Raw genomic sequence first — 12,458 nt, 5'->3', positions numbered from 1 at the left:
AACACTGTTACGTTACAAATATGCGCCACGCTGTGAACCCACACCAAAAAAGAATGACAAACACATGTCTGGAGAACATCTGCACCGTAACACAACATAAACACAACACATCGAATACCCAGAATCCCATGCAGCCCTAACTCTTCCGGTCTACATTTACCACCCCCCCCCCCCCCCTACCACCAAACCCCGCCCACCTCAACCGACGCACAAAGGGGGATGGGGAGGGGGGTTGATGTGTGGGGGGGTGGTGGTGGTAGCGGGGGGTGTACAATGTAGACCGGAAGAGTTAGGGCTGCATGGGATTCTGGGTATTCGTTCTGTTGTATTTATGTTGTTTAACGGTGCGGATGTTCTCCAGAAATGTGTTTGTCATTCTTTTTTGGTGTGGGTTGACAGTGTGGCGCATATTTGTAACGTAACAGTGTTAAAGTTGTTTTATACGGTCACCGTCAGTGTAAGCTGTGTGGCTGTTGAGCAAGTATGCCTTGCTGTCTCCTACGTGTGCAAGTAAAAGCCACATACACCATGTGGCCGGGCTGGCACGGTGTTTGTACATGTTATAGAGGATCAGAAAATGCAGTGCTATCGTGACACGCCCTTGATTAAGTTGTTAGGGTGTAGATTGGAGACTATTTGCCTCGGGAGATCTTAATTTAGTTGTAAGGGTGAAAACTGGAGAATATTTACCCCGGGAGATTTCTAAGAGAGGCACTGGGATCTGTAAGTCTCCTGGGAAGGTCGGGAGGGTCGGCAAGTATGCAGCTGAGCCGCATCAGAGTGGTCAAAGAGCCGCATGCGGCTTCGGAGCCGCGGGTTGCCGACCCCTGCCCTAGGCCACAGTTCCATGATCGACTTTGTAGTTGTGTCATCGGATTTGCGGCCTCATGTTTTGGACACTCGGGTGAAGAGAGGGGCGGCGCTTTCTACCGATCACCACCTGGTGGTGAGTTGGCTGCGATGGTGGGGGAGGATGCCGGACAGACCTGGCAGGCCCAAACGCATTGTGAGGGTTTGCTGGGAACGTCTGGCAGAGTCTCCTGTCAGAGAGAGTTTCAATTCCCACCTCCAGAAGAACTTTGAACATGTCACGAGGGAGGTGCTGGACATTGAGTCCGAGTGGACCATGTTCCGCACCTCTATTGTCGAGGCGGCTGATTGGAGCTGAGGCCGCAAGGTAGTTGGTGCCTGTCGTGGCGGTAATCCTAGAACCCGTTGGTGGACACCGGCGGTGAGGGATGCCGTCAAGCTGAAGAAGGAGTCCTATCGGGTTCTTTTGGCTCATAGGACTCCTGAGGCAGCGGACAGGTACCGAGAGGCCAAGCGGTGTGCGGCTTCAGCGGTCGCGGAGGCAAAAACTCGGACATGGAGTTCGGGGAAGCCATGGAAAACGACTTCCGGACGGCTTCGAAGCGATTCTGGACCACCATCCACCGCCTCAGGAAGGGGAAGCAGTGCACTGTCGACACCGTGTATGGTGAGGATGGTGTTCTGCTGACCTCGACTGCGGATGTTGTGGATCGGTGGGGGGAATACTTCGAAGACCTCCTCAACCCCACCAACACGTCTTCCTATGAGGAAGCAGTACCTGGGGAATCTGTGGTGGGCTCTCCTATTTCTGGGGATGAGGTTGCTGAGGTAGTTAAAAAGCTCCTCGGTGGCAAGGCCCCGGGGATGGATGAGAACCGCCCGGAGTTCCTTAAGGCTCTGGATGCTGTGGGGCTGTCTTGGTTGACAAGACTCTGCAGCATCAAGTGGACATCGGGGGCGGTACCTCTGGATTGGCAGACCGTGGTGGTGGTTCCTCTCTTTAAGAAGGGGAACCGGAGGGTGTGTTCCAACTATCGTGGGATCACACTCCTCAGCCTTCCCGGTAAGGTCTATTCAGGTGTACTGGAGAGGAGGCTACGCCGGATAGTCGAACCTTGGATTCAGGAGGAACAGTGTGGTTTTCGTCCTGGTCGTGGAACTGTGGACCAGCTCTATACTCTCGGCAGGGTCCTTGAGGGTGCATGGGAGTTTGCCCAACCAGTCTACATGTGCTTTGTGGACTTGGAGAAGGCATTCGACCGTGTCCCTCGGGAAGTCCTGTGGGGAGTGCTCAGAGAGTATGGGGTATCCGACTGTCTGATTGTGGCGGTCCACTCCCTGTATGATCAGTGTCAGAGCTTGGTCCGCATTGCCGGCAGTAAGTCGGACACGTTTCCAGTGAGGGTTGGACTCCGCCAAGGCTGCCCTTTGTCACCGATTCTGTTCATAACTTTTATGGACAGAATTTCTAGGCGCAGTCAGGGCGTTGAAGGGATCCAGTTTGGTGGCTGCAGGATTATGTCTCTGCTTTTTGCAGATGATGTGGTCCTGAGGGCTTCATCTGGCCAGGATCTTCAGCTCTCACTGGATCGGTTCGCAGCTGAGTGTGAAGCGACTGGGATGAGAATCAGCACCTCCAAGTCTGAGTCCATGGTTCTCGCCCGGAAAAGGGTGGAGTGCCATCTCCGGGTTGCGGAGGAGACCCTGCCCCAAGTGGAGGAGTTCAAGTACCTCGGAGGCTTGTTCACGAGTGAGGGAAGAGTGGATCGTGAGATCGACAGGCGGTTCGGTGCAGCGTCTTCAGTAATGCGGACGCTGTATCGATCCGTTGTGGTGAAGAAGGAGCTGAGCCGGAAGGCAAAGCTCTCAATTTACCGGTCGATCTACGTTCCCATCCTCACCTATGGTCATGAGCTTTGGGTTATGACCGGAAGGACAAGATCACGGGTACAAGCGGCCGAAATGAGTTTCCTCCGCTGGGTGGCGGGGCTCTCCCTTAGAGATAGGGTGAGAAGCTCTGCCATCCGGGAGGGGCTCAAAGTAAAGCCGCTGCTCCTCCACATCGAGAGGAGCCAGATGAGGTGGTTCGGGCATCTGGTCAGGATGCCACCCGAACGTCTCCCTAGGGAGGTGTTTAGGGCACGTCCAACCGGTAGGAGGCCATGGGGAAGACCCAGGACACGTTGGGAAGACTATGTCTCCCGGCTGGCCTGGGAACGCCTCGGGATCCCCCGGGAAGAGCTGGACGAAGTGGCTGGGGAGAGGGAAGTCTGGGCTTCCCTGCTTAGGCTGCTGCCCCCGCGACCCGACCTCGGATAAGCAGAAGAAGATGGATGGATATATATACATATATATATATATATATATATATATATATATATATATATATATATATATATATATATATATATATATATATATATATATATATATATATATATTTCAACAAAAAATCTTGCGGTACATTAAACATATGTTTATTATTGCAAGTTGGTCCTGAGCTGTTTTTAGATGGGTGTTTCAGCTGCTGATGTTGAGAAACAAAGAACTACTGAACTTAACAGTTCTCAGATCTATTCATTAAGAAAACAATAACAAAATAATACAAACAGACACTGACTGACAAACATTTGGTTACTGTCTTACATTTCAATGGATACACATGCATATACCTGTAAATATATGTAATGACCAGGGTTGTACGGTATACCAGTACTAATAAAGTACCGCGACACTAATTGAGTCGGTACTATACTGCCTTTGAAAAGTATCGGTACCGTTTTTTCATCTGCGGTGGTGACTACAGAGCCGAGGCGCATGATGTTGTGTGTCAAAACGCACACCTGAAGTGCATACAAGCAATAACATCTTGGAGAGGAAGAATGGCAGAGAACGCCAATTCTACTGGTTAATACAGAGGGTGCGTGAAGCGCAATATAGAGGTATTTGGGCTTCAAAACTAACGGTAAAGGTGACACGTTAAACAAGGAAGCGCCGCGCTTCAAGTGTTGCTTTAAAACACGCCTCACCAAAAGTGGCGATTAGTATTACCGCCTTTGCTTCAAACTTAGGTAAACATTTAAATAATGAACATTCAGATCTGCACAAGGAGTTTAAAGAGTGACATGTAATAATGTAGTTGTTACACCTTTCCTGCAGTTTGGCTCCGGTGCAGACGTTCCCTTCAGGGTTGATGTTTTCGTCGGGGGTAACCCTTCACTTTACAATGGGTCTGCTAAGCTCCGCTTTCCGGTCAGAATTCTAGGCTGCCGATTTGTGACAATCTGGTTGCTTTATTATTACCGTATTTTCCGCACTATAAGGGGCACCGGATTATAAGGCGCACCTTCAATGAATGGCCTATTTTAAAACTTTGTTCATATGCAAACCCCGTTTCCATATGAGTTGGGAAATTGTGTTAGATGTAAATATAAACGGAATACGATGATTTGCAAATCATTTTCAACCCATATTCAGTTGAATATGCTACAAAGACAACATATTTGATGTTCAAACTGATAAACTTTTTTTTTTTTTTTGCAAATAATCATTAACTTTAGAATTTGATGCCAGCAACACGTGACAAAGAAGTTGGGAAAGGTGGCAATAAATACTGATAAAGTTGAGGAATGCTCATCAAACACTTTTTCGGAACATCCCACAGGTGAACAGGCAAATTGGGAACAGGTGGGTGCCATGATTGGGTATAAAAGTAGATTCCATGAAATGCTCAGTCATTCACAAACAAGAATGGGGCGAGGGTCACCACTTTGTCAACAAATGCATGAGCAAATTGTTGAACAGTTTAAAAAAAAACCTTTCTCAACTAGCTATTGCAAGGAATTTAGGGATTTCACCATCTACGGTCCGTAATATCATCAAAGGGTTCAGAGAATCTGGAGAAATCACTGCACGTAAGCAGCTAAGCCCGTGACCTTCGATCCCTCAGGCTGTACTGCATCAACAAGCGACATCAGTGTGTAAAGGATATCACCACATGGGCTCAGGAACACTTCAGAAACCCACTGTCAGTAACTACAGTTGGTCGCTACATCTGTAAGTGCAAGTTAAAACTCTCCTATGCAAGGCGAAAACTGTTTATCAACAACACCCAGAAACGCCGTCGGCTTCGCTGGGCCTGAGCTCATCTAAGATGGACTGATACAAAGTGGAAAAGTGTTCTGTGGTCTGACGAGTCCACATTTCAAATTGTTTTTGGAAACTGTGGACGTCGTGTCCTCCGGACCAAAGAGGAAAAGAACCATCCGGATTGTTATAGGCGCAAAGTTGAAAAGCCAGCATCTGTGATGGTATGGGGGTGTATTAGTGCCCAAGACATGGGTAACTTACACATCTGTGAAGGCAACATTAATGCTGAAATGTACATACAGGTTTTGGAGCAACATATGTTGCCATCCAAGCAACGTTATCATGGACGCCCCTGCTTATTTCAGCAAGACAATGCCAAGCCACGTGTTACATCAACGTGGCTTCATAGTAAAAGAGTGTGCGTACTAGACTGGCCTGCCTGTAGTCCAGACCTGTCTCCCATTGAAAATGTGTGGCGCATTATGAAGCCTAAAATACCACAACGGAGACTCCCGGACTGTTGAACAACTTAAGCTGTACATCAAGCAAGAATGGGAAATAATTCCACCGGAGAAGCTTAAAAAAATGTGTCTCCTCAGTTCCCAAACGTTTACTGAGTGTTGTTAAAAGGAAAGGCCATGTAACACAGTGGTGAACATGCCCTTTCCCAACTACTTTGGCACGTGTTGCAGCCATGAAATTCTAAGTTAATTATTATTTGCAAAAAAATAAAGTTTGAGTTTAAACATCAAATATCTTGTCTTAGTAGTGCATTCAATTGAATATGGGTTGAAAAGGATTTGCAAATCATTGTATTCCGTTTATATTTACATCCAACACAATTTCCCAACTCATATGGAAACAGGGTTTGTATAAGGCGCACCGCATTATAAGGCACATAGAATAGGCGCTACAGTAGAGGCTGGGGTTACGTTATGCATCCATTAGATGGAGGTGCGCTAATGGGAATGTCAACAAAACAAATAGTGATTGTACTGACACTTCTACTTGCTGCTCTCTGTTCAACAACCCATTGTTCGAGTTTGTCCTCCAACAGTAGTCATCTCGCTTTGTTCCCTCGGAAACTCTGTTTAGTCTTCTTTACTTGGCGCATGTCATCATGTTGCTTCCTCCACTTCCGCACCATTGATTCGTTAATGTTAAATTCTCTCGCTGCTGCTCTATTCCAGTGTTCTACTGCGTGACTGATCGCCTTGAGTTTAAACTCTGCGTCGTAAGCGTGTCTCTTAATAGGAGCCATTTTTGGGTTTTTACATAAAGTTTAGGTCTCGCAACTACGGTAGGCAGCCGCCGACTTCATTTTCCCCTGTAGAAGAAGAAGCTCTTCTACGGGAAGCAGCCGTAGAAGGGGGAAAATGAAGTCGGCGTAGTTACCGTAGTTGCGAGACCTGTTGTGGCTCAATATTGGTCCATATATAAGGCGCACCGGATTATAAGGTGCACTGTCAGCTTTTGAGGAAATTGGAGGTTTTTAGGTGCGCCTTATAGTGCGGAAAATACGGTAGTTTTGCAGGACACAGTGAATGCACTACCTCTCCCTCTCTTTACTCACCCACTCACTCACTGACGTCACTCAGACAACATGTTGCCATTCTCACAATTTGAACAATTTCCCTTGTGGATAAATAAAGTTTGTCAATAAATTAACAGCTCCCCTGTACTGTACTCGTACAAACCCCGTTTTCCATATGAGTTGGGAAATTGTGTTAGATGTAAATATAAACGGAATACAATGATTTGCAAATCATTTTCAACCCATATTCAGTTGAATATGCTATAAAGACAACATATTTGATGTTCAAACTGATAAACTTTTTTTTTTTTTGCAAATAATCATTAACTTTAGAATTTGATGCCAGCAACACGTGACAAAGAAGTTGGGAAAGGTGGCAATAAATACTGATAAAGTTGAGGAGTGCTCATCAAACACTTATTTGGAACATCCCACCGGTGAACAGGCAAATTGGGAACAGGTGGGTGCCATGATTGGGTATAAAAGTAGATTCCATGAAATGCTCAGTCATTCACAAACAAGGATGGGGCGAAGGTCACCACTTTGTCAACAAATGCGTGAGCAAATTGTTGAAGAGTTTAAGAAAAACCTTTCTCAACCAGCTATTGCAAAGAATTTAGGGATTTCACCATCTATGGTCCGTAATATCATCAAAGGGTTCAGAGAATCTGGAGAAATCACTGCACGTAAGCAGCTAAGCCCGTGACCTTCGATCCCTCAGGCTGTACACACACACATTTAACTTTTGTTTTTCTTTCCTTGTAAACAAAACAAAATCACACTGTATATGTGTTGTCTGTCTAATTATAAATAATGCAGACGAGGCGTGTTGGCTTAGTTCTTGACGTTTACTTTCACAGCGTGCTCATAACCTCATTCTTACGTGACGACATGCAACAACACTTCGGGGCTACCGCGCATGCTCGTCACTCCCGTTGCATGCTGGGTAGTGTAGTTGTTATATTCCCCAGCTCATAGTATCTTTCCCCCTATAAAGAAATAATGTTAACTCAATAAGGTGTATTTCTTTTTTTAGCTTTAACTTTTCATTTTTTAGCATTGTAACCACATTTGCAAACAACTTTTCTCTTCATAGAAGTTTCTTTCAATAAAGAAATAAAGTGCAAAAATGTCAAAGCATCATAACAAACAGTTATGTCAAATAGCAGCAGAACTGCACTTTTTGGAGAGCTGTATTATTTTCAGTTTTGTGCCCAAGGGACTGATTTTATTTAACACTATAGTATTATTTACACACCTATAGTGATCACAGAGACAGGTTGTTTCTGTGTTACTTTATATATTTGTTTTTCTGAAAAATCCCACTTAATATACTTTGGGTAACAGTCAATATTTATTTATTTTATTTTATTTTTTTAGGGGGGTAACAGTCAATATTTATTTATTTATTAGATTAAATTGTTTTCTTATATAATAAAAGTGAGCTTTTGTTAAACCAATTATTGTGTTTTTTTTTCCATATACAACAACCTATCTGGACTCGATAAGAGAATCGATAAGGAATCGGTTCGATAAGAGGATTCGATAATAGGCTCGAACTCGATAATTTCTTATCAAACATCATCCCTATACAGATGTAGTGACGAACTGTAGTTACTGACAGCGGTTTTCTGAATTGTTCCTGAGCCCATGTGGTGATATCCTTTACACACTGATGTCGGTTTTTGATGCAGTACCGCCTGATGGATCGAAGGTCACAGGCATTCAATGTTGGTTTTCGGCCCTGCAGTGATTTCTCCAGATCCTCTGAACCTTTTGATGATATTACGGACCGTAGATAGTGAAATCCCTAAATTCCTTGCAATAGCTCCACCCCACCCCAGCATTGCACCGCGCACTTCCAAGGGGGGCAGTCCCACTATTTGAGAAGAACTGGGTCAAATCAACTTGTCCATTGTTACTTATGAATTCAATATATTGCCTCAGCTCTCCCCTGCTAAAACGTACTTCCTATCCAGGTTGCAGAGTTGTATGAAGATCTGAAAAAACGTGTGCAACAGTTTAACATGTTTGTGACGGACAACACCCAGCTCTCTGACTACACCAGCATACACGAACAGAAGTTCATCCTTCAGGTTATTACTGAACTTACTTAATGTCTGATGTCAGGGCTGTTAAGGCATATTTACCTCTCTTATACTCAAGGTTGTCATTGCTGGTGCCTACTACCCAAACTACTTTGTCCAGAGGGAAATTGATGAAGACTTGGCTTCCAGAGAGTTGAGTGGTTTGAACCACAGAACAACTGTGATGGTAAGTTTACTCTGACGTGTAAAAGGGGTTGCTATCAACCTTTTACATGGATGCAGAGCGTGCTAACATTCCATTGTGTTGTAAGATATATAGCCCGCCTTCTTCCAATTTTCAGCACAAAATAATAAACTATGCCCGTCCTTAGCAAACCTACACGCATTAGCTTTGTATGTGGTCAGGTAATGGTAGCGATTTGGCAAAGTTTAGATGTTAATGTCAGCTATAATTGAATGTATATCCATAACACAACTACACATCTGCAATATGTTAGTTGCTTCTCTTGGACTACTCTTGTATATTTGAACGCACTCCCTGCGTGTACGTGTGAGTGACAAGCCTAAACGTTATACAAACTCCTCGGACCGACGATCAGGATATTGTAATTTAGTAATTGTAAAATATAGACGTATATGTTCTGGTAAACCACCTGTGGTAACATAGGCTAGCTAGGCGGTGGTGTTATCTTTTGGGTTAAAAAAATTTAACTGTTAGTAAGTTGCAAATATCCCCTTTAAATACCATCCAGGCAAGCATACATTTGAAGTTATCAGAAGATTAATCGGTGCCTGTAGATTAACCATAGTATTCATCATCATCATCATCATTTCTTTTTATTCCTTTCATGAAAATGCATATATACAAGCCATATACAGTTGACACTTTCATTGTTTTTTTGTTTCTTAAACATTTCCATGATCAGAAAGGAGCAGATGGAAGAATACTATTCTTATATTTATCTGCCCCCTTTTTAACACAAATTAATTTAGATGACTTTTTCCCTGTTCCCTCCACCAACACCGCAACTCCAACATACTTTTAACTTTCGTTTAAGCATTTTCAAAATGACACGTCCAATCAAAATCAAAAATCAGTTTGATATAATTCCAGTTGTCTCTTTTTGTAACTCTTTTTAAATTCAAAGATATTCTTGCAACTTTTTAAGTCTTTGTCTAGAGAATTCCATGCTTTCAAACCAGCAACAGACAAGCACATTTGCTTCAAATTTGTTCGCACTCTTGGATGTTTAAAATCATACGGCCTTCTGTGGTTCCCATCTTCAGACGTGAACACAAATAACTTTTGTAAGTCCTTCGGAAGAACTTTATTTCTAGCTTTGAACATCACTAATAGAGTATGCAATTCTACAATGTCTTTTAGTTTTAGTAATCCTGACCTTATGAAGAGTGGATTTGTGTGGTCTCTATATCCTACTGTAAAAAGTATACGAATTGCTCTTTTCTTTGAAAGAAATAAAGGCATTATGTTGCTGTGATATGTATTTCCCCGTATTTCTGCACAATAATTGAGCAATATAACATTCTCATTGTATTATACGGGAAACTGTATTTAACCTTGTTCAAAATAAATAAGCTTTTAGATACCTTATTTTTCACATGCAATATATGAGCTTTCCATGTCAACTTTTCATCTAAGATGACCCCAAGAAATCTGATTTCAGACACCTTCTCAATTTTCACATTGTTTATGGATAAACTAACTTCTATCTTTCTTTTATTACTGAATACCATAAATTTAGTCTTTTCCAAGTTTAAAGATAATTTATTTACATCAAACCACAATTTTAGTTTAACCATGTCCTCTTCAATATTTTCGGCTAAGATCTTCAAGTCATCTCCTGAACAGTATAAATTTGTATCGTCTGCGAATAATACGTACTGTAAAATTTTCGAAACCTCACAAATATCATTTATATATAAAATAAAAAGTTTGGGTCCTAAAATAGAACCTTGTGGAATTCCATATATTGCTGTCGTTGTTGTAAATAGCTGGTTAACCAGTCCAGTGCAACTCCTCTAACTCCATAAGCATATAATTTAGAAATGAGAATTTGATGATCTATAGTGTCAAATGCCTTCTTTAAATCAAAAAGTATTGATAAGTTGATAACATTATAGCATGGTAGGTGCGACTACATTTTAAACTGTAGTGTTAGTTGTGGTGGTGTTGCAGGTTTGGTTGAGTCTACTGGAGGAAATGTGTATTGCGTGATTTTAATACCACGTCATATGTTGTAACCAGGTGAGGAATCTCCCTCCGTACAGTTTTCTGTACTACAAACAGCTGCAGTCTCTGTTCCGCCAATGTGGACAAGTCAAAGCCATTTTCTTTGAGAGCTCCAGGTACTGAAATGTGTATTAGGTTTTATATACATTACGTGTACAATCAGTAAAATATGACTATGTATGCTTGGATGCACAGAGCATATGTGGAATTCTACAAGACATCCCAGGATTCTGCAGTGCTCCCTGAGGTGATGCTCGCCCTCATTTTGGCCCAGCAGGGATCTGCCTTGGAATTGTCTGTTTACCCAATGGAACAAATAGAAAAATGCGTAGGCAGCAGACCAGTATCTCACATGAAATATGCACGGTACAGTTCTTCTAGGACATATCCTGTTTTGCCTCTGAGTGAATTGATAAACTCGCTGCCTGTCAGGCAGTGATAGAATACACAAATATTAACACTGACCCTCACTTTGTGCAGGGTAAACGTCGACTTCCAAAGCCAGTCTGTCTTTCCAGTGGGAGTAGTGAGCAGCACCCTTGAGCCAGACAAACTGCCTCCTAACCGCTTGTTTGTGGTCAGCGTTACAGAGGTCTGCTTTCCTCCCTCATCTTAATAGTTTATAAACTCTACATACTCTTCTGTTTGGTCTAGACGTAATTGCAAATGCTTTGGTCACTGGGTGCAGGTGGTGGATGTGGGCCATTTCTGGGGCTTCCAGGCAGATGAAGCCAGTTTAGAAAAGCAGCGCCAACTGACAGGAGAGATCAACATGCGCACACTGCATCCTATAACTTTGTCACTCTATCCTAACCTTCTGTGTTTGGCGCCCTACTCTGAGATAAACAACCAGAGCCTCTACTACCGGGCGAAGATCCTGCACATGCGTGGAAACACAGTAGAAGTAACTAATCAACTCTTGAGTCATCATCCAATCACATTTTCATACACTTAGAGCCTGATTTATTGAAGGTTTGCATGTACTAAATAGCACACGCAAAGCTGATCTACTACGTATGTGTGCAAAGTTGATTGTGTCAAGTGAGCAGAATATGGCGTGCAATCCAATTTGCATCTCTGTCTTCATTAATATGCAGAACAAATGCTGATCATCAAAACATCCACAATTCTGGGAGGAGAAAATGCAAATATAGTTATTACGAGCAGTGTGATTTATAAACACTCATCACTGTTTTGCGAGCACTATTTTACGTTTTAAGCACTGGTCAGAAGGACGTGCTATATGACACCGACGCATGCGGCTGTGAGAGAGGAGGTGCTCATGCTGGAAAGACATGCGGATGTATACCAAATCATCTGTTCTATTTGTGTGTTTCAACATATTTGGACTGACAGAACTAAAACATTTTAGACAGTCTATTCAGCAATTTGCTTTTATACTTTTATAGCTGCTGGATGACTAAAGGGGCTGATTGAAATTTTATAAAATTGATGCGTTTTGTTGTCATTTAAAACATTTTTAATGTTTGTTTTTCTTTTAATGTAGGAACTGTATTGCTATAATATATCTCCTACATGAAAAGACGTATTTCATTTTGCATTTTCTTGCATTAGAATAATTCTAGACGCACACATGGGCTGACGATGTGAGCCACAGCTTTATGCACAAAATTAAGTGTCAGTGACTGCATATGTTTCTGTTGTCTAGATTGTGATTTAGAAAAGGTGTTACGTATTATAGATGTGTGCTGCTGGTTCAACATAT

The 12,458-nt window shown here is 42.8% G+C and overlaps 1 protein-coding gene across 1 annotated transcript in view; it reads left to right on the top strand.

Annotated features, from left to right (window-relative positions):
* The window catches only part of tdrd9 (tudor domain containing 9), a 96,649-nt gene that overhangs the window by 68,290 nt on the left and 15,901 nt on the right, over positions 1 to 12,458 (top strand). The window contains exons 20-25 of the mRNA XM_062042190.1: positions 8,413 to 8,529; positions 8,600 to 8,707; positions 10,748 to 10,848; positions 10,928 to 11,098; positions 11,213 to 11,324; positions 11,421 to 11,636. Coding sequence (XP_061898174.1) covers positions 8,413 to 8,529; positions 8,600 to 8,707; positions 10,748 to 10,848; positions 10,928 to 11,098; positions 11,213 to 11,324; positions 11,421 to 11,636 — 825 coding nt within the window. The remainder of the gene's footprint in view (positions 1 to 8,412; positions 8,530 to 8,599; positions 8,708 to 10,747; positions 10,849 to 10,927; positions 11,099 to 11,212; positions 11,325 to 11,420; positions 11,637 to 12,458) is intronic.

The sequence above is a fragment of the Entelurus aequoreus genome, linkage group LG03 (assembly GCF_033978785.1).
Source record: "Entelurus aequoreus isolate RoL-2023_Sb linkage group LG03, RoL_Eaeq_v1.1, whole genome shotgun sequence".
NCBI classification, from domain to species: domain Eukaryota; kingdom Metazoa; phylum Chordata; class Actinopteri; order Syngnathiformes; family Syngnathidae; genus Entelurus; species Entelurus aequoreus.
The sequence above is the reverse complement of the archived record's forward strand: the minus strand, read 5'-3'. Positions and strand labels throughout refer to the sequence as shown.